The sequence below is a fragment of the Entelurus aequoreus genome, linkage group LG20 (genome assembly GCF_033978785.1).
Source record: "Entelurus aequoreus isolate RoL-2023_Sb linkage group LG20, RoL_Eaeq_v1.1, whole genome shotgun sequence".
In the NCBI taxonomy this organism is placed as follows: Eukaryota; Metazoa; Chordata; class Actinopteri; order Syngnathiformes; family Syngnathidae; genus Entelurus; species Entelurus aequoreus.
Window position 1 is genome coordinate 13,830,286 of NC_084750.1, and position 26,381 is coordinate 13,856,666.

The 26,381-nt window shown below is 36.6% G+C and overlaps 1 protein-coding gene across 2 annotated transcripts in view; it reads right to left on the reverse strand.

Moving 5' to 3' along the window:
• The window catches only part of vps50 (VPS50 EARP/GARPII complex subunit), a 481,936-nt gene that overhangs the window by 147,595 nt on the left and 307,960 nt on the right, over nt 1–26,381 (reverse strand). For both annotated transcript variants that reach the window (XM_062029406.1, XM_062029407.1), the window contains one exon: nt 24,186–24,266. In XM_062029406.1, the coding sequence (XP_061885390.1) occupies nt 24,186–24,266 (81 nt within the window). The remainder of the gene's footprint in view (nt 1–24,185; nt 24,267–26,381) is intronic.

Below are 26,381 nucleotides of genomic sequence, written 5' to 3' on the forward strand. Positions count from 1 at the left end.
GGGATGTCCGATAATGGCTTTTTGCCGATATCCGATATTCCGATATTGTCCAACTCTTTAATTACCGATACCGATATCAACCGATATATGCAGTCGTGGAATTAACACATTATTATTAGGGATGTCCGATAATGGCTTTTTGCCGATATCCGATATTACGATATTGTCCAACTCTTTAATTACCGATACCGATATCAACCGATATATGCAGTCGTGGAATTAACACATTATTATTAGGGATGTCCGATAATGGCTTTTTGCCGATATCCGATATTCCGATATTGTCCAACTCTTTAATTACCGATACCGATATCAACCGATATATGCAGTCGTGGAATCAACACATTATTATTAGGGATGTCCGATAATGGCTTTTTGCCGATATCCGATATTCCGATATTGTCCAACTCTTTAATTACCGATACCGATATCAACCGATATATGCAGTCGTGGAATTAACACATTATTATTAGGGATGTCCGATAATGGCTTTTTGCCGATATCCGATATTCCGATATTGTCCAACTCTTTAATTACCGATACCGATATCAACCGATATATGCAGTCGTGGAATTAACACATTATTATTAGGGATGTCCGATAATGGCTTTTTGCCGATATCCGATATTGTCCAACTCTTTAATTACCGATACCGATATCAACCGATATATGCAGTCGTGGAATTAACACATTATTATTAGGGATGTCCGATAATGGCTTTTTGCCGATATCCGATATTCCGATATTGTCCAACTCTTTAATTACCGATACCGATATCAACCGATATATGCAGTCGTGGAATTAACACATTATTATTAGGGATGTCCGATAATGGCTTTTTGCCGATATCCGATATTCCGATATTGTCCAACTCTTTAATTACCGATACCGATATCAACCGATATATGCAGTCGTGGAATTAACACATTATTATTAGGGATGTCCGATAATGGCTTTTTGCCGATATCCGATATTCCGATATTGTCCAACTCTTTAATTACCGATACCGATATCAACCGATATATGCAGTCGTGGAATTAACACATTATTATTAGGGATGTCCGATAATGGCTTTTTGCCGATATCCGATATTCCGATATTGTCCAACTCTTTAATTACCGATACCGATATCAACCGATATATGCAGTCGTGGAATTAACACATTATTATTAGGGATGTCCGATAATGGCTTTTTGCCGATATCTGATATTCCGATATTGTCCAACTCTTTAATTACCGATACCGATATCAACCGATATATGCAGTCGTGGAATTAACACATTATTATTAGGGATGTCCGATAATGGCTTTTTGCCGATATCCGATATTGTCCAACTCTTTAATTACCGATACCGATATCAACCGATATATGCAGTCGTGGAATTAACACATTATTATTAGGGATGTCCGATAATGGCTTTTTGCCGATATCCGATATTCCGATATTGTCCAACTCTTTAATTACCGATACCGATATCAACCGATATATGCAGTCGTGGAATTAACACATTATTATTAGGGATGTCCGATAATGGCTTTTTGCCGATATCCGATATTCCGATATTGTCCAACTCTTTAATTACCGATACCGATATCTACCGATATATGCAGTCGTGGAATTAACACATTATTATTAGGGATGTCCGATAATGGCTTTTTGCCGATATCCGATATTCCGATATTGTCCAACTCTTTAATTACCGATACCGATATCAACCGATATATGCAGTCGTGGAATTAACACATTATTATTAGGGATGTCCGATAATGGCTTTTTGCCGATATCCGATATTCCGATATTGTCCAACTCTTTAATTACCGATACCGATATCAACCGATATATGCAGTCGTGGAATTAACACATTATTATTAGGGATGTCCGATAATGGCTTTTTGCCGATATCCGATATTCCGATATTGTCCAACTCTTTAATTACCGATACCGATATCAACCGATATATGCAGTCGTGGAATTAGCACATTATTATTAGGGATGTCCGATAATGGCTTTTTGCCGATATCCGATATTCCGATATTGTCCAACTCTTTAATTACCGATACCGATATCAACCGATATATGCAGTCGTGGAATTAACACATTATTATTAGGGATGTCCGATAATGGCTTTTTGCCGATATCCGATATTCCGATATTGTCCAACTCTTTAAATACCGATACCGATATCAACCGATATATGCAGTCGTGGAATTAACACATTATTATTAGGGATGTCCGATAATGGCTTTTTGCCGATATCCGATATTCCGATATTGTCCAACTCTTTAATTACCGATACCGATATCAACCGATATATGCAGTCGTGGAATTAACACATTATTATTAGGGATGTCCGATAATGGCTTTTTGCCGATATCCGATATTCCGATATTGTCCAACTCTTTAATTACCGATACCGATATCAACCGATATATGCAGTCGTGGAATTAACACATTATTATTAGGGATGTCCGATAATGGCTTTTTGCCGATATCCGATATTCCGATATTGTCCAACTCTTTAATTACCGATACCGATATCAACCGATATATGCAGTCGTGGAATTAACACATTATTATTAGGGATGTCCGATAATGGCTTTTTGCCGATATCCGATATTCCGATATTGTCCAACTCTTTAATTACCGATACCGATATCAACCGATATATGCAGTCGTGGAATTAACACATTATTATTAGGGATGTCCGATAATGGCTTTTTGCCGATATCCGATATTCCGATATTGTCCAACTCTTTAATTACCGATACCGATATCAACCGATATATGCAGTCGTGGAATTAACACATTATTATTAGGGATGTCCGATAATGGCTTTTTGCCGATATCCGATATTCCGATATTGTCCAACTCTTTAATTACCGATACCGATATCAACCGATATATGCAGTCGTGGAATTAACACATTATTATTAGGGATGTCCGATAATGGCTTTTTGCCGATATCCGATATTCCGATATTGTCCAACTCTTTAATTACCGATACCGATATCAACCGATATATGCAGTCGTGGAATTAACACATTATTATTAGGGATGTCCGATAATGGCTTTTTGCCGATATCCGATATTCCGATATTGTCCAACTCTTTAATTACCGATACCGATATCAACCGATATATGCAGTCGTGGAATTAACACATTATTATTAGGGATGTCCGATAATGGCTTTTTGCCGATATCCGATATTCCGATATTGTCCAACTCTTTAATTACCGATACCGATATCAACCGATATATGCAGTCGTGGAATTAACACATTATTATTAGGGATGTCCGATAATGGCTTTTTGCCGATATCCGATATTCCGATATTGTCCAACTCTTTAATTACCGATACCGATATCAACCGATATATGCAGTCGTGGAATTAACACATTATTATTAGGGATGTCCGATAATGGCTTTTTGCCGATATCCGATATTCCGATATTGTCCAACTCTTTAATTACCGATACCGATATCAACCGATATATGCAGTCGTGGAATTAACACATTATTATTAGGGATGTCCGATAATGGCTTTTTGCCGATATCCGATATTCCGATATTGTCCAACTCTTTAATTACCGATACCGATATCAACCGATATATGCAGTCGTGGAATTAACACATTATTATTAGGGATGTCCGATAATGGCTTTTTGCCGATATCCGATATTCCGATATTGTCCAACTCTTTAATTACCGATACCGATATCAACCGATATATGCAGTCGTGGAATCAACACATTATTATTAGGGATGTCCGATAATGGCTTTTTGCCGATATCCGATATTCCGATATTGTCCAACTCTTTAATTACCGATACCGATATCAACCGATATATGCAGTCGTGGAATTAACACATTATTATTAGGGATGTCCGATAATGGCTTTTTGCCGATATCTGATATTCCGATATTGTCCAACTCTTTAATTACCGATACCGATATCAACCGATATATGCAGTCGTGGAATTAACACATTATTATTAGGGATGTCCGATAATGGCTTTTTGCCGATATCCGATATTGTCCAACTCTTTAATTACCGATACCGATATCAACCGATATATGCAGTCGTGGAATTAACACATTATTATTAGGGATGTCCGATAATGGCTTTTTGCCGATATCCGATATTCCGATATTGTCCAACTCTTTAATTACCGATACCGATATCAACCGATATATGCAGTCGTGGAATTAACACATTATTATTAGGGATGTCCGATAATGGCTTTTTGCCGATATCCGATATTCCGATATTGTCCAACTCTTTAATTACCGATACCGATATCTACCGATATATGCAGTCGTGGAATTAACACATTATTATTAGGGATGTCCGATAATGGCTTTTTGCCGATATCCGATATTCCGATATTGTCCAACTCTTTAATTACCGATACCGATATCAACCGATATATGCAGTCGTGGAATTAACACATTATTATTAGGGATGTCCGATAATGGCTTTTTGCCGATATCCGATATTCCGATATTGTCCAACTCTTTAATTACCGATACCGATATCAACCGATATATGCAGTCGTGGAATTAACACATTATTATTAGGGATGTCCGATAACGGCTTTTTGCCGATATCCGATATTCCAATATTGTCCAACTCTTTAATTACCGATACCGATATCAACCGATATATGCAGTCATGGAATTAGCACATTATTATTAGGGATGTCCGATAATGGCTTTTTGCCGATATCCGATATTCCGATATTGTCCAACTCTTTAATTACCGATACCGATATCAACCGATATATGCAGTCGTGGAATTAACACATTATTATTAGGGATGTCCGATAATGGATTTTTGCCGATATCCGATATTCCGATATTGTCCAACTCTTTAAATACCGATACCGATATCAACCGATATATGCAGTCGTGGAATTAACACATTATTATTAGGGATGTCCGATAATGGCTTTTTGCCGATATCCGATATTCCGATATTGTCCAACTCTTTAATTACCGATACCGATATCAACCGATATATGCAGTCGTGGAATTAACACATTATTATTAGGGATGTCCGATAATGGATTTTTGCCGATATCCGATATTCCGATATTGTCCAACTCTTTAAATACCGATACCGATATCAACCGATATATGCAGTCGTGGAATTAACACATTATTATTAGGGATGTCCGATAATGGCTTTTTGCCGATATCCGATATTCCGATATTGTCCAACTCTTTAATTACCGATACCGATATCAAGCGATATATGCAGTCGTGGAATTAACACATTATTATTAGGGATGTCCGATAATGGCTTTTTGCCGATATCCGATATTCCGATATTGTCCAACTCTTTAATTACCGATACCGATATCAACCGATATATGCAGTCGTGGAATTAACACATTATTATTAGGGATGTCCGATAATGGCTTTTTGCCGATATCCGATATTCCGATATTGTCCAACTCTTTAATTACCGATACCGATATCAACCGATATATGCAGTCGTGGAATTAACACATTATTATTAGGGATGTCCGATAATGGCTTTTTGCCGATATCCGATATTCCGATATTGTCCAACTCTTTAATTACCGATACCGATATCAACCGATATATGCAGTCGTGGAATTAACACATTATTATTAGGGATGTCCGATAATGGCTTTTTGCCGATATCCGATATTCCGATATTGTCCAACTCTTTAATTACCGATACCGATATCAACCGATATATGCAGTCGTGGAATTAACACATTATTATTAGGGATGTCCGATAATGGCTTTTTGCCGATATCCGATATTCCGATATTGTCCAACTCTTTAATTACCGATACCGATATCAACCGATATATGCAGTCGTGGAATTAACACATTATTATTAGGGATGTCCGATAATGGCTTTTTGCCGATATCCGATATTCCGATATTGTCCAACTCTTTAATTACCGATACCGATATCAACCGATATATGCAGTCGTGGAATTAACACATTATTATTAGGGATGTCCGATAATGGCTTTTTGCCGATATCCGATATTCCGATATTGTCCAACTCTTTAATTACCGATACCGATATCAACCGATATATGCAGTCGTGGAATTAACACATTATTATTAGGGATGTCCGATAATGGCTTTTTGCCGATATCCGATATTCCGATATTGTCCAACTCTTTAATTACCGATACCGATATCAACCGATATATGCAGTCGTGGAATTAACACATTATTATTAGGGATGTCCGATAACGGCTTTTTGCCGATATCCGATATTCCAATATTGTCCAACTCTTTAATTACCGATACCGATATCAACCGATATATGCAGTCGTGGAATTAGCACATTATTATTAGGGATGTCCGATAATGGCTTTTTGCCGATATCCGATATTCCGATATTGTCCAACTCTTTAATTACCGATACCGATATCAACCGATATATGCAGTCGTGGAATTAACACATTATTATTAGGGATGTCCGATAATGGATTTTTGCCGATATCCGATATTCCGATATTGTCCAACTCTTTAATTACAGATACCGATATCAACCGATATATGCAGTCGTGGAATTAACACATTATTATTAGGGATGTCCGATAATGGCTTTTTGCCGATATCCGATATTCCGATATTGTCCAACTCTTTAATTACCGATACCGATATCAACCGATATATGCAGTCGTGGAATTAACACATTATTATTAGGGATGTCCGATAATGGCTTTTTGCCGATATCCGATATTCCGATATTGTCCAACTCTTTAATTACCGATACCGATATCAACCGATATATGCAGTCGTGGAATTAACACATTATTATTAGGGATGTCCGATAATGGCTTTTTGCCGATATCCGATATTCCGATATTGTCCAACTCTTTAATTACCGATACCGATATCAACCGATATATGCAGTCGTGGAATTAACACATTATTATTAGGGATGTCCGATAATGGCTTTTTGCCGATATCCGATATTCCGATATTGTCCAACTCTTTAATTACCGATACCGATATCAACCGATGTATGCAGTCGTGGAATTAACACATTATTATTAGGGATGTCCGATAATGGCTTTTTGCCGATATCCGATATTCCGATATTGTCCAACTCTTTAATTACAGATACCGATATCAACCGATGTATGCAGTCGTGGAATTAACACATTATTATTAGGGATGTCCGATAATGGCTTTTTGCCGATATCCGATATTCCGATATTGTCCAACTCTTTAATTACCGATACCGATATCAACCGATATATGCAGTCGTGGAATTAACACATTATTATTAGGGATGTCCGATAATGGCTTTTTGCCGATATCCGATATTCCGATATTGTCCAACTCTTTAATTACCGATACCGATATCAACCGATATATGCAGTCGTGGAATTAACACATTATTATTAGGGATGTCCGATAATGGCTTTTTGCCGATATCCGATATTCCGATATTGTCCAACTCTTTAATTACCGATACCGATATCAACCGATATATGCAGTCGTGGAATTAACACATTATTATTAGGGATGTCCGATAATGGCTTTTTGCCGATATCCGATATTGTCCAACTCTTTAATTACCGATACCGATATCAACCGATATATGCAGTCGTGGAATTAACACATTATTATTAGGGATGTCCGATAATGGCTTTTTGCCGATATCCGATATTCCGATATTGTCCAACTCTTTAATTACCGATACCGATATCAACCGATATATGCAGTCGTGGAATTAACACATTATTATTAGGGATGTCCGATAATGGCTTTTTGCCGATATCCGATATTCCGATATTGTCCAACTCTTTAATTACCGATACCGATATCTACCGATATATGCAGTCGTGGAATTAACACATTATTATTAGGGATGTCCGATAATGGCTTTTTGCCGATATCCGATATTCCGATATTGTCCAACTCTTTAATTACCGATACCGATATCAACCGATATATGCAGTCGTGGAATTAACACATTATTATTAGGGATGTCCGATAATGGCTTTTTGCCGATATCCGATATTCCGATATTGTCCAACTCTTTAATTACCGATACCGATATCAACCGATATATGCAGTCGTGGAATTAACACATTATTATTAGGGATGTCCGATAATGGCTTTTTGCCGATATCCGATATTCCGATATTGTCCAACTCTTTAATTACCGATACCGATATCAACCGATATATGCAGTCGTGGAATTAACACATTATTATTAGGGATGTCCGATAATGGCTTTTTGCCGATATCCGATATTCCGATATTGTCCAACTCTTTAATTGCCGATACCGATATCAACCGATATATGCAGTCGTGGAATTAACACATTATTATTAGGGATGTCCGATAATGGCTTTTTGCCGATATCCGATATTCCCATATTGTCCAACTCTTTAATTACCGATACCGATATCAACCGATATATGCAGTCGTGGAATTAACACATTATTATTAGGGATGTCCGATAATGGCTTTTTGCCGATATCCGATATTGTCCAACTCTTTAATTACCGATACCGATATCTACCGATATATGCAGTCGTGGAATTAACACATTATTATTAGGGATGTCCGATAATGGCTTTTTGCCGATATCCGATATTCCGATATTGTCCAACTCTTTAATTACCGATACCGATATCAACCGATATATGCAGTCGTGGAATTAACACATTATTATTAGGGATGTCCGATAATGGCTTTTTGCCGATATCCGATATTCCGATATTGTCCAACTCTTTAATTGCCGATACCGATATCAACCGATATATGCAGTCGTGGAATTAACACATTATTATTAGGGATGTCCGATAATGGCTTTTTGCCGATATCCGATATTCCCATATTGTCCAACTCTTTAATTACAGATACCGATATCAACCGATGTATGCAGTCGTGGAATTAACACATTATTATTAGGGATGTCCGATAATGGCTTTTTGCCGATATCCGATATTCCGATATTGTCCAACTCTTTAATTACCGATACCGATATCAACCGATATATGCAGTCGTGGAATTAACACATTATTATTAGGGATGTCCGATAATGGCTTTTTGCCGATATCCGATATTCCGATATTGTCCAACTCTTTAATTACCGATACCGATATCAACCGATATATGCAGTCGTGGAATTAACACATTATTATTAGGGATGTCCGATAATGGCTTTTTGCCGATATCCGATATTCCGATATTGTCCAACTCTTTAATTGCCGATACCGATATCAACCGATATATGCAGTCGTGGAATTAACACATTATTATTAGGGATGTCCGATAATGGCTTTTTGCCGATATCCGATATTCCCATATTGTCCAACTCTTTAATTACCGATACCGATATCAACCGATATATGCAGTCGTGGAATTAACACATTATTATTAGGGATGTCCGATAATGGCTTTTTGCCGATATCCGATATTGTCCAACTCTTTAATTACCGATACCGATATCTACCGATATATGCAGTCGTGGAATTAACACATTATTATTAGGGATGTCCGATAATGGCTTTTTGCCGATATCCGATATTCCGATATTGTCCAACTCTTTAATTACAGATACCGATATCAACCGATGTATGCAGTCGTGGAATTAACACATTATTATTAGGGATGTCCGATAATGGCTTTTTGCCGATATCCGATATTCCGATATTGTCCAACTCTTTAATTACAGATACCGATATCAACCGATGTATGCAGTCGTGGAATTAACACATTATTATTAGGGATGTCCGATAATGGCTTTTTGCCGATATCCGATATTCCGATATTGTCCAACTCTTTAATTACCGATACCGATATCAACCGATATATGCAGTCGTGGAATTAACACATTATTATTAGGGATGTCCGATAATGGCTTTTTGCCGATATCCGATATTCCGATATTGTCCAACTCTTTAATTACCGATACCGATATCAACCGATATATGCAGTCGTGGAATTAACACATTATTATTAGGGATGTCCGATAATGGCTTTTTGCCGATATCCGATATTCCGATATTGTCCAACTCTTTAATTACAGATACCGATATCAACCGATGTATGCAGTCGTGGAATTAACACATTATTATTAGGGATGTCCGATAATGGCTTTTTGCCGATATCCGATATTCCGATATTGTCCAACTCTTTAATTACAGATACCGATATCAACCGATGTATGCAGTCGTGGAATTAACACATTATTATTAGGGATGTCCGATAATGGCTTTTTGCCGATATCCGATATTCCGATATTGTCCAACTCTTTAATTACCGATACCGATATCAACCGATATATGCAGTCGTGGAATTAACACATTATTATTAGGGATGTCCGATAATGGCTTTTTGCCGATATCCGATATTCCGATATTGTCCAACTCTTTAATTACCGATACCGATATCAACCGATATATGCAGTCGTGGAATTAACACATTATTATTAGGGATGTCCGATAATGGCTTTTTGCCGATATCCGATATTCCGATATTGTCCAACTCTTTAATTACCGATACCGATATCAACCGATATATGCAGTCGTGGAATTAACACATTATTATTAGGGATGTCCGATAATGGCTTTTTGCCGATATCCGATATTCCGATATTGTCCAACTCTTTAATTACCGATACCGATATCAACCGATATATGCAGTCGTGGAATTAACACATTATTATTAGGGATGTCCGATAATGGCTTTTTGCCGATATCCGATATTCCGATATTGTCCAACTCTTTAATTACCGATACCGATATCAACCGATATATGCAGTCGTGGAATTAACACATTATTATTAGGGATGTCCGATAATGGCTTTTTGCCGATATCCGATATTCCGATATTGTCCAACTCTTTGATTACCGATACCGATATCAACCGATATATGCAGTCGTGGAATTAACACATTATTATTAGGGATGTCCGATAATGGCTTTTTGCCGATATCCGATATTCCGATATTGTCCAACTCTTTAATTACCGATACCGATATCAACCGATATATGCAGTCGTGGAATTAACACATTATTATTAGGGATGTCCGATAATGGCTTTTTGCCGATATCCGATATTCCGATATTGTCCAACTCTTTAATTACCGATACCGATATCAACCGATATATGCAGTCATGGAATTAACACATTATTATTAGGGATGTCCGATAATGGCTTTTTGCCGATATTCCGATATTGTCCAACTCTTTAATTACCGATACCGATATCAACCGATATATGCAGTCGTGGAATTAACACATTATTATTAGGGATGTCCAATAATGGCTTTTTGCCGATATCCGATATTCCGATATTGTCCAACTCTTTAATTACCGATACCGATATCTACCGATATATGCAGTCGTGGAATTAACACATTATTATGCCTAATTTAAGATAAGGTACTTTTTAAAAAAATTAGTAAAATAAGATAAATAAATTAAAAACATTTTCTTGAATAAAAAAGAAAGTAAAACAATATAAAAACAGTTACATAGAAACTAGTCATGAATGAAAATGAGTAAAATTAAGTGTTAAAGGTTAGTACTATTAGTGGACCAGCAGCACGCACAATCATGTGTGCTTACGGACTGTATCCCTTGCAGACTGTATTGATATATATTGATATATAATGTAGGAACCAGAATATTAATAACAGAAAGAAACAACCCTTTTGTGTGAATGAGTGTAAATGGGGGGAGGGAGGTTTTTTGGGTTGGTGCACTAATTGTAAGTGTATGTTGTGTTTTTTATGTTGATTTAATTAAAAAAAAAAAAAAAAAAAAAAAACGATACCGATAAAAAAAACAAACGATACCGATAATTTCCGATATTACATTTTAACGCATATATCGGCCGATAATATCGGCAGGCCGATATTATCGGACATCTCTACTCACAAGTATAAAACTACTTTTTTAAAGTAATAATTTCTTATTTCAAGCATGAAAAACAAAAATCATGACTTTGACACAATTGTGTCTCATAATTAAAACAGATGACAGCCAAATGGACTTTGCTGTTTTATTTCCAATGAAACAATAGAAAATATGTACTCATATAGTAGTACAGTTGGCACAGTACAGTAAACTGACAGTTAATATTTAAACATTTAACATTTCTAACTATTTTGAACAGAAATAGTTCATGCACATTCAGATAAATTCTTCAAAATTACAATACAAAAAACGTTTGGCCGGGGGCCGGGCTGTATATATGCGCACTAATTGACTGAAAGAGCACGCACTTGGCGTGATGATGTCATGTTATTGATGGAAAAATGCATTTTTAGACAATATGATTTGCCTGAGCGGCTAGGAGACCCCGAGAGTAACAAGATGTTGCCTTGTTGCCTTTCCATTAAGAACAATAAATTAGTTTTTAGTTGAGATGTCCGATAATAACGGCCGGCCGATATTATCGGACGATAAATGCTTTAAAATGTAATATCGGAAATTATCGGTATCGTTTTTTTTTTTATTATCGGTATCGTTTTTTTTGTGGTTTTTTTTAATTAAATCAACATAAAAAACACAAGATACACTTACAATTAGTGCACCAACCCAAAAAACCTCCCTCCCCCATTTACACAAAAGGTTTGTTTCCTTCTGTTATTAATATTCTGGTTCCTACATTATATATCAATATATATCAATACAGTCTGCAAGGGATACAGTCCGTAAGCACACATGATTGTGCGTGCTGCTGGTCCACTAATAGTACTAACCTTCAACAGTTAATTTTACTCATTTCCATTAATTACTAGTTTCTATGTAACTGATTTTATATTGTTTTACTTTCTTTTTTATTCAAGAAATTTTTTTAAATTTAGTTATCTTATTTTATTATTATTTTTAAAAAGTACCTTATCTTCACCATATATGGTTGTCCAAATTAAGCATAATAATGTGTTAATTCCACGACTGCATATATCGGTTGATATCGGTATCGGTTGATATCGGTATCGGTAATTAAAGAGTTGGACAATATCGGATTTCGGCAAAAAGCCATCATCGGACATCCCTATTAAAAACGTTTTGGCTGGGGGCCGGGCTGTATATATGCGCACTAATTGCCTGAAAGAGCACGCACTTGGCGTGATGATGTCATGTTATCCATGGAAAAATGCATTTTTAGACAATATAATTTGCCTGAGCGGCTAGGAGACCCCGAGAGTAACAAGATGTTGCCTTGTTGTCTTTCCATTAAGAACAATAAATTAGTTTTTAGTATAAGTTTGCTGGTTTGAAGAAATGTAATGCCGAGCGCATATCATTATGTCAAGATAATGGCACTAGCATTTACTTCATTTAAGAATATTTTTCAACATATTGAGCAAAAAGGTCCAAAAAAAATTTCTGCCAAGAAAAGTGCACTTGTTATTAGTGAGAATATACTTATTTTAAGGTATTTTTGGGTTCATTGAGGTTAGCTAATTTTACTTGTTTTGGAAAGTCTTGACAAGCCAAATTTTCTTGTTCTATTGGCAGATAATTTTGCTTAATTCAAATAAATAAATACATAAATAAATAAATGGGTTATACTTGTATAGCGCTTTTCTACTTTCAAGGTACTCAAAGCACTATTCCCACATTCACCCATTCACACACACATTCACACACTGATGGCGGGAGCTGCCATGCAAGGCGCTAACCAGCAGCCATCAGGAGCAAGGGTGAAGTGTCTTGCCCAAGGACACAGCGGACGTGACTAGGATGGTAGAAGGTGGGGATTGAACCCCAGTAACCAGCAACCATCCGATTGCTGGCACGGCCACTCTACCAACTTCGCCACGCCGCCCCATAATAAAATAAAATATTTGAATTAAAATAAAATATTTAATTTTTAATTTAATATAAAATATTTGGTTTTTTTTCCTTGTTTTTGAACACGGACTTTTTGCAGTGTACACGGGAAAAAGCGTAGTGTGCACATTTAAAAGTAGTCATCGATGTAAAAACAAACAAAATGAAGTCATTTAGTAGAAAATGAGTTTGTCAATCATCTTCATAACGCCACAGGAAATGGCAGTGATGCGCCCAAGATTAAGAATTTTCATTTGCTCTCAAAAAAAATCCACTTATCACAGGCAATTACTTTTTCATTTTAGCCCAGGCTGTAATTGACAGAGTGGAGTATTATCTGTTTTCTGAACATGCTGCTCACTCTTGGCTCAGCCAGCGAAACCTCCTCGCTTTAACACCAGTTGTACCTTCGCTTTTCTTCTCTCCGGGCTTCTTGCACTCTTTTATTTAGTTTCTGCTGCCTCCCTCCTCCTCCTCAGGCCATCCCTGAAGCAAGGCAGACTTGCTATCGCAGCAGAATGTCATTGTGCTGCACTGTCAAATACACACGCAATGCTATGGTTTCTTTTCTACTTGCAGCTACAGAATGGCTGCTGTTGTGGCTACAGATGTCCGATAATATCGGCCGATAAATGCTTTAAAATGTAATATCGGAAATTATCGGTATCGTTTTTTTTATTATCGGTATCGTTTTTTTATTTATTTTTATTTTCATTTTTTTATTTTATTTTTTTAAATTTTTTTTTAAATTAAATCCACATACAAAACACAAGATACACTTACAATTAGTGCACCAACCCAAAAAACCTCGGCAAAAAGCCATTATCGGACATCCCTAAACAGAACCAACAAAAATGGAGGAGGAGTAGCTGTGTACGTGATGAAGAACCTGAACTATAAAGTGAACAGGAAGTGAACAAAAGTTTTAGCAACTGTTATGTATAGAAAAGGGGTAGGATTAAATAAGCTCTGCTTCTTCCTACTCCTTTTCGAACATGTTGAAAAGAGAAACTGGAAATTGTGATGTATCATGTTGTATGCTTGCATGTTCCAAATAAACTCAAACTCAAACTCAAACATCCAATTACCAAAGTTTTGGTTTACGAACCTTTAGATGATGCTAAAGACAGTTGATTTGTTATGTTTGTTTCATATAAAGGACTGTATCGCACTTTATTGTGTGTTTAAAATGTACAAACCTTAATTAAATTAGGGACTTTTGTCGAGGCTCGGACCCGTTATTCATATTTAGAAATTTGCTTTGCTATACAAACTTTTCGATTTACTAACCAAGAACCAATTAAGTTTGTAAATGTTATTTAGTCCCACCTAGAGATGTCCGATATTATCGGCCGATATATGCGTTAAAATGTAATATCGGAAATTATCGGTATCGTTTTTTTTTTTATCGGTATCGTTTTTTGTTTTTTTTTATTAAATCCACATAAAAAACACAAGATACACTTACAATTAGTGCACCAACCCAAAAAACCTCCCTCCCCCATTTACACTCATTCACACAAAAGGGTTGTTTCCTTCTGTTATTAATATTCTGGTTCCTACATTATATATCAATATATATCAATACAGTCTGCAAGGGATACAGTCCGTAAGCGCACATGATTGTGCGTGCTGCTGGTCCACTAATAGTACTAACCTTTAACAGTTAATTTTACTAATTTTCATTAATTACTAGTTTCTATGTAACTGATTTTATATTGTTTTACTTTCTTTTTTATTCAAGAAAATGTTTTAAATTTATTTCTCTTATTTTATTTTATTAATTTAAAAAAGAAAGGACTTTATCTTCACCATACCTGGTTGTCCAAATTAGGCATAATAACGTGTTAATTCCACAATTGTATATATCAGTATCGGTATCGGTAATTAAAGAGTTGGACAATATCGGGATATCGGCAAAAAGCCATTATCGGACATCCCTAGTTGTGGCCAATCCAGCTGCTTTTTCAAAAAGACGGCCATCCATCCCTCCATTTTCTAACGCTTGTCCCATTCGGGGGTCGCTGGAGCCTATCTCAGCTACATTCGGGCGGAAGGCGGGGTGCACCTGGGACAAGTCGCCACCTCATCACAGGGCGGACGCAGACGTATCAACGCTAAAGTTTTCCTCAAGACCATTCAATATCAAGATGAAGTACTTTGCGTCGACTTAGTCACTCACGCTACAAGTAGGGGTGTAACGGTACGTGTATTTGTATTGAACCGTTTCGGTACGGGGGCTTCGGTTCGGTTCGGAGGTGTACCGAACGAGTTTCCACACGGACATATTAAGTAGCGTAACGCACGTTGTGTAAACAATGCACACCGAGGCACAACACACGGCATGCTAGCAGCTAACGGGCTAGGATAGACTGACCCAGGGGTCACCAACCTTTTTGAAAGCAAGAGCTACTTCTTGGGTAGTGATTAATGCGAAGGGCTACCAGTTTGATACACACTTCAATAAATTGCCAGAAATAGCCAATTTGCTCAATTTACCTTTAACTCTATGTTATTATTAATAATTAATGATATTTACACTTAATTGAACGGTTTAAAAGAGGAGAAAACACGAAAAAAATGACAATTAAATTTTGAAACATAGTTTATCTTCAATTACGACTCTTTAAAATTCAAAATTCAACCGAAAAAAAGAAGAGAAAAACTAGCTAATTCGAATCTTTTTGAAAAAATTAAAAAATAATTTATGGAACATCGTTAGTAATTTTTCCGGATTAAGATTAATTTTAGAATTTGGATGACATATTTTAAATAGGTTAAAATCCAATCTACACTTTGTTAGAATATATAACAAATTGGACCAAGCTATATTTCTAACAAAGACTAATCGTTATTTCTTCTAGATTTTCCAGAACAAAAATGTTAAAAGAAATTCAAAAGACTTTGAAATAAGATTTAAATTTGATTCTACAGATTTTCTAGATTTGCCAGAATAATTGAATTGAATTTTAATCATGATAAGTTTGAAGAAATATTTCACAAATATTCTTCGTCGAAAAAACAGAAGCTAAAATGAAGAATTAAATTAAAATGTTTTTATTATTCTTTACAATAAAAAAAAAATAAAAAAATACTTGAACATTGATTTAAATTGTCAGGAAAGAAGAGGAAGGAATTTAAAAGGTAAAAAGGTATATGTGTTTAAAAATCCTAAAATCATTTTTAAGGTTGTATTTTTTCTCTAAAATTGTCTTTCTGAAAGTTATAAGAAGCAAAGTAAAAAAAATAATGAATTTATTTAAACAAGTGAAGACCAAGTCTTTAAAATATTTTCTTGGATTTTCAAATTCTATTTGAGTTTTGTCTCTCTTAGAATTAAAAATGTCGGGCAAAGCGAGACCAGCTTGCTAGTATATAAATAAAATTAAAAAAATAGAGGCAGCTCACTGGTAAGTGCTGCTATTTGAGCTATTTTTAGAACAGGCCAGCGGGCTACTCATCTGGTCCTTACGGGCGACCTGGTGCCCGCGGGCACCGCGTTGGTGACCCCTGGACTAACCATACGTCCTCTTTTCACCGGACATGTCCTGTTTTGCAGAGTTGTCAGGGCAGAGTTTCTTAAATGCCTCAAATGTCCGGCATTTTGAGTTAGGGTTGCGTGTATTTTCAATGTACGTTCAGGGTTAAGAAGGGGTTAAAAACAAAACACATTGTAAGCGCAGCAGCATTGGTGAGGGAGGGGCAGAGACAGAGAGAGAGAGAGAGTTATTAAAAACGCGCATGCGTCGCCAGGCTCTGCTTTTTATCCATAGATTTATCACATTTAATTGTTTATTATCTATAGCAGGGGTGTCAAAAGTGTGCCCCCGGAGGCCATTTGCGGCCCACAGCTAATGTTTTAAAGGCCCACGGCACATTCTAAAAATACTATTCAAATAAACAAAAACAGAGCAAAAGTGAAATAAAAAAGCTTAAAAGGTTAAATGTAATTTAGAAAAAGTTGCAATGTTGACTAATAAAACAAAGCTGTTTTTTTTTCTTTCAAACTGTCATTGCTCAAAACATAATATTGAATCAAAATCAATGTTATTATGAATTATTGACCTATCCAAGGTTCCCATTACTTCACATCAAATATTACACTAAGAAAAATATTTTTGGTGGAAGATTTTGCAAATTTGGTAAGTAAATAACCCCAAAATGTATATTTCGTTGTTTTCTTACTGTACCGAAAATGAACCGAACCGTGACCTCTAAACCGAGGTACGTACCGAACCGACATTTTTGTGTACCGTTACACCCCTACCAAATACTGAACAGATGTTTATTGGGATAAGGTAAACATCTGTTCAGTATTTTAACATGAAAGCGTTTGATTGTGAGGCATTAAAAGCCACAAAATGCAACGGGTCCATCAGACCCACAAATGCTGGCTGAGTAACAACAATATGAACATTACACAAGGCTTAAAGGGCTTTATAAATAAAGTAAGTAACCCTTAAATCTAAACTCCAAACATCCCAGAACAATCTAGTCAGGTTACTTCTAGACCTCCACCCCAGATCCCACCTCACTCCTACCCACTTCTCTAAAGTGGGCTGGCTCAAGGTGGAGGACAGAGTAACACAACTTGCACTGAGCCTAGTCTATAAAATCCGCTACACCTCCCTGATACCGAAGTACATGTCAAACTACTTCCTTAATGTAAATGACCGCCATAACCACAACACCAGGGGGAGCTCCACTAACCACGTTATTTATTTACTAGCAAGCTGGTCTCACTTTGCTCGACATTTTTAATTCTAAGAGAGACAAAACTCAAATAGAATTTGAAAATCCAAGAAAATATTTTAAAGACTTGGTTTTCACTTGTTGAAATAAATTCATTAATTTTTTTACTTTGCTTCTTATAACTTTCAGAAAAACAATTTTAGAGAAAAAATACAACCTTAAAAATGATTTTAGGATTTTTAAACACATATACCTTTTTACCTTTTAAATTCCTTCCTCTTCTTTCCTGACAATTTAAATCAATGTTCAAGTAAAATTTTTTTTTAATGTAAAGAATAATAAATACATTTTAATTTAATTCTTCATTTTAGCTTCTGTTTTTTCGACGAAGAATATTTGTGAAATATTTCTTCAAACTTATCATGGTTAAAATTCAAAAAAATTATTCTGGCAAATCTAGAAAATCTGTAGAATCAAATTTAAATCTTATTTCAAAGTCTTTTGAATTTCTTTTAAAATTTTTGTTCTGGAAAATCTAGAAGAAATAATGATTTGTCTTTGTTATAAATATAGCTTGGTCCAATTTGTTATATATTCTAACAAAGTGCAGATTGGATTTTAACCTATTTAAAACATGTCATCAAAATTCTAAAATTAAGCTTAATCAGGAAAAATTACTAATGATGTTCCATAAATTATTTTTTTAATTTTTTCAAAAAGATTCGAATTAGCTAGTTTTTCTTTTCTTTTTTTCGGTTGAATTTTGAATTTTAAAGAGTCAAAATTGAAGATAAACTATGTTTCAAAATTTAATTGTCATTTTTTTTCGTGTTTTCTCCTCTTTTAAACCGTTTAATTAAGTGTAAATATTATTAATTATTAATAATAACATAGAGTTAAAGGTAAATTGAGCAAATTGGCTATTTCTGGCAATTTATTTAAGTGTGTATCAAACCGGTAGCCCTTCGCATTAATCACTACCCAAGAAGTAGCTCTTGCTTTCAAAAAGGTTGGTGACCCCTGGTATATATGATAGTATATATCTGTATCATGAATCAATTTAAGTGGACCCTGACCTAAATAAGTTCAAAAACTTATTGGGGTGTTACCATTTAGTGGTCAATTGTACGGAATATGTACTTCACTGTGCAACCTACTAATAAAAGTCTCAATCAATCAAAAATGGTATGGTAAACATCAGGTAACCAAGTAGAAATGACACAAATCAGGTCAAAAATCTAATCAATAGTTCTTTATCCCATTTTGGAAATTTCCTGAAGTTTCTTAACCTTTTGAGAAATGGTGCTAACTGACAGACCAAAAAACAGCAACAATGACAGGTATTAAATCCCTCTTACAACTGAAGGTGGAACATACTCAGGAGGAGCGTAGAGGGAACAGAGTCCTAGTCTATGAATGAAACATGTTTCCCCCGACTCACCTCAGATAAGTGGCTGCAACACTTTGCTAGGAGCAGCTTACTTTCAGAGCGGCGGCCGTCCTTTGTGTCATTTTACAGATGGAGCCACTCCAAAGTTCCCTTCTTTCCATGATAGGCCCTTGCCTTCAATTTTGCCCGCCTTCCCTGGCTGGATATTACAGGAGCTGCCCTTCAGCTTCAAGCGCAACTTCGGAATGGCATAGTGCTAAAATGCTGGTAAATACCACCGTCTCTTCATTTCAACGCTTCGCAAAGCCAGCAGGCAGAGCTGCTCCACTTCCTCGTCCTCAACGTAGGGCACGCTGACAGAAACATGCAAATAACGCGCAAGGATTGTGGGAAATGGGTCTAAACATTTAAGTAAGGTTGTCCTGAAGACTTTGGAGGTAATCGGAACTGTGTCCCGTGAAAAACCGTCCGACCAGAACTCTAATAACTAAAGTTCCTTGGGTGAATAATGTAAACTCACTACACCGGTATGTTTTAGCGCTTTCATGGCGAGTTTACTGACAGATATAAGTAGGGATGATGTTCGAAACCGGTTCTCCCGGATGTTCGATAAGAAAAGAACCGACTCCATGGACTCGAATCCCTTTTTGAGAACCGGTTCCCATTATCGAGGCCACTATAGTGAAGAAAAAGAGTTGGTCCTTTATTCGAATCCCTGGGAACAAATCCCGTCCCACAAGAAATGCCCTGTGGGACATCACAGGAAATGACGTAGCTCAGTCTAATGACTGAGCTACGTCATTTCCTGTGATGTCACACAATCAGCAAAAATAATGGACCGGAAAAAACGCCTCAAGGCATGGCTATTCACCTATAGTGATTACAGAGACATGTTTTTGTGTTACTGTATATCAGGGGTCACCAACGCCGTGCCCGCGGGCACCAGGTCGCCCGTAAGGACCAGATGGCCTGTTCTAAAAATAGCTCAAATAGCAGCACTTACCAGTGAGCTGCTTCTATTTTTTAAATTGTATTTATTTACTAGCAAGCTGGTCTCGCTTTGCTCAATATTTTTAATTCTAAGAGAGACAAAAGTCAAATAGAATTTGAAAATCCAAGAAAATATTTTAAAGACTTGGTCTTCACTAACCGACAAAGAAACCGATAACAGATTTGGTGTCCAGTTCAAAGTGTGACATGATTTATTTAAAAATTTGAGGGTTGACTTTTGTATTTTACATGAGTTATTATTTGTACAAACATGGTGCAAAGTAATTCATGATTTGTTCAAAAATGTTAGTGGCTAGCTAGTTAAAATGGGATATTGTGATTTCCCAAGACTGTCTTAGAAGTGATCATTTGAAAATGTTCAATTTGAAAAATGTGCACTTAGAGAAAATATAAAAATAAAGTGTTGCATATTGATATTTATCTGTTTCTATATATATTTATTGTGAGAAATCATTAAGATGATCAGTGTTTCCACAAAGATAAATATCATTCATTATTAATAATAACATAGAGTTAAAGGTAAATTGAGCAAATTGGCTATTTCTGGCAATTTATTGAAGTGTGTATCAAACTGGTAGCCCTTCGCATTAATCACTACCCAAGAAGTAGCTCTTGCTTTCAAAAAGGTTGGTGACCCCTGCTGTATATATTTGTTTTTATGAAAAATCCCACTCATTATACTTTGGGTAACAACAGTCAATATTTTTTTTTTTTTTTTTTTTTTAGGGGGGTAACAGTCAATATTTATTTTATTTTATTTTTTCCTTATAAAATAAAAGTGAGCTTTTGTTAAACCAAATATTGTGGTTTTTTCCAAATACAACAACCTATCTGGATTCGATAAGGAATCGGTTCGATAAGAGGATTCGATAATGGGCTCAAACTCGATAATTTCTTATCAAACATCATCCCTAGATATAAGTAAGAACTTTACACTACTTTACACTATTTACAATGGTCAAATCAACGTCAGAACCCAACATTGATTAAACGTTGTCAAAAAGCATGATGTTTCAACGTTGTATTTGTGTTGTAGAATATTGCTTGGAAAATGACCAAAATTCAATGGTCAAATCGACGGCAGAACCCGACGTTGATTAAACATCGTCAAAAAGCATGTTGTTTCAACATTGTATTTGTTTTGTAGAATAATGATATAAAAAAATGACTACAATTCAACGTTCAAATCAACGTCAGAACCCGACGTTGATTAAATGTCGTCAAAAAGACCCCCCTCTAGGCACCTTTTCTTTGAACTGTTTTGTGACCAAAGACAGCGGCTGTTTACGACCCCCCGTCCCTTTAGACACAGCTGTTGCCATGTAATCAGAGAAAGTCCAAATAAAAGAGGAGGCGTACAATCTTTCGTCAGAGCGTGGTGGGACACTGTACAAGGGTACAGGTCTACGCGTTTCTCCTCATTGAGCCAAATTTAATTCTGTCTCTGTTTAATTCCTTGCTTCTTGTCTGTTTAATAGATGTCATCAGTGTTTGAACCTGACAATATTGTGTCATTTATCTACCTATTATTTTATGAGGGACAAACTGTAAAAATGAATTATTAATCCACTTGTTCATTTACTGTTAATATCTGCTTATTTTCTGCTTTAACATGTTCTATCTACACTTCTGTTAAAATGTAATAATCACTTATTCTTCTCTTCTTTGATACTTTACATTAGTTTTGGATGATACCGCACATTTAGGTATCGATGCAATACCAAGTAGTGTTTTGTAACCAAAGGCAGCGGCTGTTTACGACCCCCGGTCCCTTTAGAAACAGCTGTTGCCATGTAATCGTGGTGGGACACTGTACAAGGGTACAGGTCTACGCGTTTCTCCTCATTGAGCCAAATTTAATTCTGTCTCCGTTCAATTCCTTGCTTCTTGTCTGTTAAATAGATGTCATCAGTGTTTGAACCTGACAATATTGTGTCATTTATGTACCTATTATCTTATGAGGGACAAACTGTAAAAATGAACTATTAATCCACTTGTTCATTTACTGTTAATATCTGCTTATTTTCTGCTTTAACATGTTCTATCTACACTTCTGTTAAAATGTAATAATCACTTATTCTTCTCTTCTTTGATACTTTGCATTAGTTTTGGATGATAGCACACATTTAGGTATCGATGCAATACCAAGTAGTGTTTTGTAACCAAAGGCAGCGGCTGTTTACGACCCCCGGTCCCTTTAGAAACAGCTGTTGCCATGTAATCGTGGTGGGACACTGTACAAGGGTACAGGTCTACGCGTTTCTCCTCATTGAGCCAAATTTAATTCTGTCTCTGTTCAATTCCTTGCTTCTTGTCTGTTAAATAGATGTCATCAGTGCTTGAACCTGACAATATTGTGTCATTTATCTACCTATTATTTTATGAGGGACAAACTGTTAAAATGAATTATTAATCCATTTGTTCATTTACTGTTAATATCTGCTTATTTTCTGCTTTAACATGTTCTATCTACACTTCTGTTAAAATGTAATAATCACTTATTCTTCTGTTGTTTGATACTTTACATTAGTTTTGGATGATAGCACACATTTAGGTATCGATGCAATACCAAGTAGTGTTTTGTAGCCAAAGGCAGCGGCTGTTTACGACCCCCGGTCCCTTTAGAAACAGCTGTTGCCATGTAATCGTGGTGGGACACTGTACAAGGGTACAGGTCTACGCGTTTATCCTCATTGTGCCAAATTTAATTCTGTCTCTGTTTAATTCCTTGCTTCTTTGTCTGTTTAATAGACGTCATCAGTGTTGAACCTGACACTTTGCAACCCTAAGTATAACCCATCATTAATGCGTCAGCCTCTGATTCATTCAAATGTATCGCACATATTCTAGATCACCGGAAGTTCATACTTTTCTGTAAGCAAAGAACCTTTGAGTGACAATGAGCAGATTAAAAAGTGGACAGGAAAGAATATGGGGACAAATGAAAAGCCGAGGTGAAATAGTTGCCACCGGTCAGGCTCCAGGGGGGAAAAAAAAAAAGCTGTGGTATTAAGAGAGAGGAGAGTGTGGACAGCTCCCGACTAATTGTCGTCATTGAAGGTCCTAATGGAACAACACGCCCGGTCTGGTCACTAAGAGTGTGCGTGTGTGCGTGACCACTGGCCACATAATGACGACCCGTAATGTATTATGTGGCAACACGGACCACGCGCATATAGGCAGGCCGGCCAGAGTGAATAGACGTTAAAAGTAGAGAAAATGGAAGAGCGTGTTTGTGGGAGGAAATGAGGTAACGAGCAAAGAGGGTGAGTTACAGTCGTACCGTGTCGATGAGGCTCTCCTGGATCCGGTTCAGGGTGGTTCTCAGTCTGCTGCTGATAAGGCCCAGACCCGATGACTCATACTGTGGAACACACACAGATTCACACGACGTTAGTGTCAGCAGGACTTCAGGAAAGTGTGAAGGCATGCCACACGCATCTCATAGTCCCAGACAGGAGGAACTTTCTTCTTCAAGCGGACTAATCCAAGTCAGGGGAGGTTGGGGGAGCTACTAATTCACACTACTGAGGCGGGGGGCGGGGGGGGGGGGGGGGGGGTTAAATGAAGGGGGTGGAATCACAGCAAACTCAACATTCAAACAAATGCCTCTAAAGTCAAGGACAGGCACATTCTAGGGGCTGCAAGGAGTGACGAGGCCAGGGTCTGCACTCCGTGCTCGGGGAGTTCTAGTCTTACCAAACAAGCGGGGCCCACCACGCGGGCGGGACCAGACTCTCTGCCCCCGTGAGTTGGCAAAGACGGGCTGGGGACGGGCTAAGGATGACGTATGGACCACAGAAAGAAAAACAACAAACAAAGAGTCAACAAATGTAATCCAGTGAGTTATTGAGGGTGGTGATTGTTAATAAACCAAACAACAGAGATGGCTCTGTGTGTCTCCAGGGTTTCCCACACATTCATTTATTTGTATTTATTTTTATTTTTTTTGGTCCTGTCCAGCTTCTCAGGCAAATCATATAGTTGATGTAGATGCCCATATAGGCTTCTCTTGTTGCCTTATTTGTATTTGTTTTCTGTTTATTTGTTACTGACTGTGGCAGGACACCTCTGCCTCTGTTTCACTTTATGTTGCTGGTAAATAATATGGTTGTAGTTAGGGATGTCCGATAATGGCTTTTTGCCGATATCCGATATTCCGATATTGTCCAACTCTTTAATTACCGATACCGATATCAACCGATATATACAGTCGTGGAATTAACACATTATTATGCCTAATTTGGACAACCAGGTATGGTGAAGATAAGGTACTTTTTTTTAAAAATAAAATAAAATAAAATAAGATACATTTTTCTTGAATAAAAAAGAAAGTCAAACAATATAAAAACAGTTACATAGAAACTAGTAATGAATGAAAATGAGTAAAATTAACTGTTAAAGGTTAGTACTATTAGTGGACCAGCAGCACGCACAATCATGTGTGCTTACGGACTGTATCCCTTGCAGACTGTATTGATATATATTGATATATAATGTAGGAACCAGAATATTAATAACAGAAAGTAACAACTCCTTTGTGTGAATGAGTGTGAATGAGTGTAAATGGGGGAGGGAGGTTTTTTGGGTTGGTGCACTAATTGTAAGTGTATCTTGTGTTTTTTATGTGGATTTAATAAAATAAAAAAATGTAAAAAAACAAAAAACAAAAACAAAAAAACGATACTGATAATAAAAAAAACGATACAGATAATTTCCGATATTACATTTTAACGCATTTATCGGTCTGCCGATATTATCGGACATCTCTAGCGAAAACCTAAGTTTTTCCAGTTTTAGATTGTAGAGAACCTCTCTGATCCAACGGCCGTGTGATACCGGGCACATGTTATCGGGGCATACGCCAAAAATGGCTGATAATGGGTTGGGGGGGAAAGTTTTGACCGTATGCTTTTCCGATTGTGTCCAAAATGTCCTCCCAAAAGGAACATAGTTTAGAGCAGGACCAGAACATATGGACATGATCAGCCGGAGATTGTTTGCAGGTATTGCTAACAGTGGGGTAGATTTTGGATAGTTTTGTGTTAGTATAATCTGTCTGCCGATATTATCGGCCGATAAATGCGTTAAAATGTAATATCGGAAATTATCAGTATCGTTTTTTTTATTATCAGTATCGGTTTTTTTTAAAATTATTATTATTATTTTTTTTTTTTTTATTAAATCCACATAAAAAACACAAGATACACTTACAATTAGTGCACCAACCCAAAAAACCTCCCTCCCCCATTTACACTCATTCACACAAAAGGGTTGCTTCTTTCTGTTATTAATATTCTGCTTCCTACATTATATATCAATATATATCAATACAGTCTGCAAGGGATACAGTCCGTAAGCACACATGATTGTGCGTGCTGCTGCTCCACTAATAGTACTAACCTTTAACAGTTAATTTTACTCAGTTTCATTAATTACTAGTTTCTATGTAACTGTTTTTATATTGTTTTACTTTCTT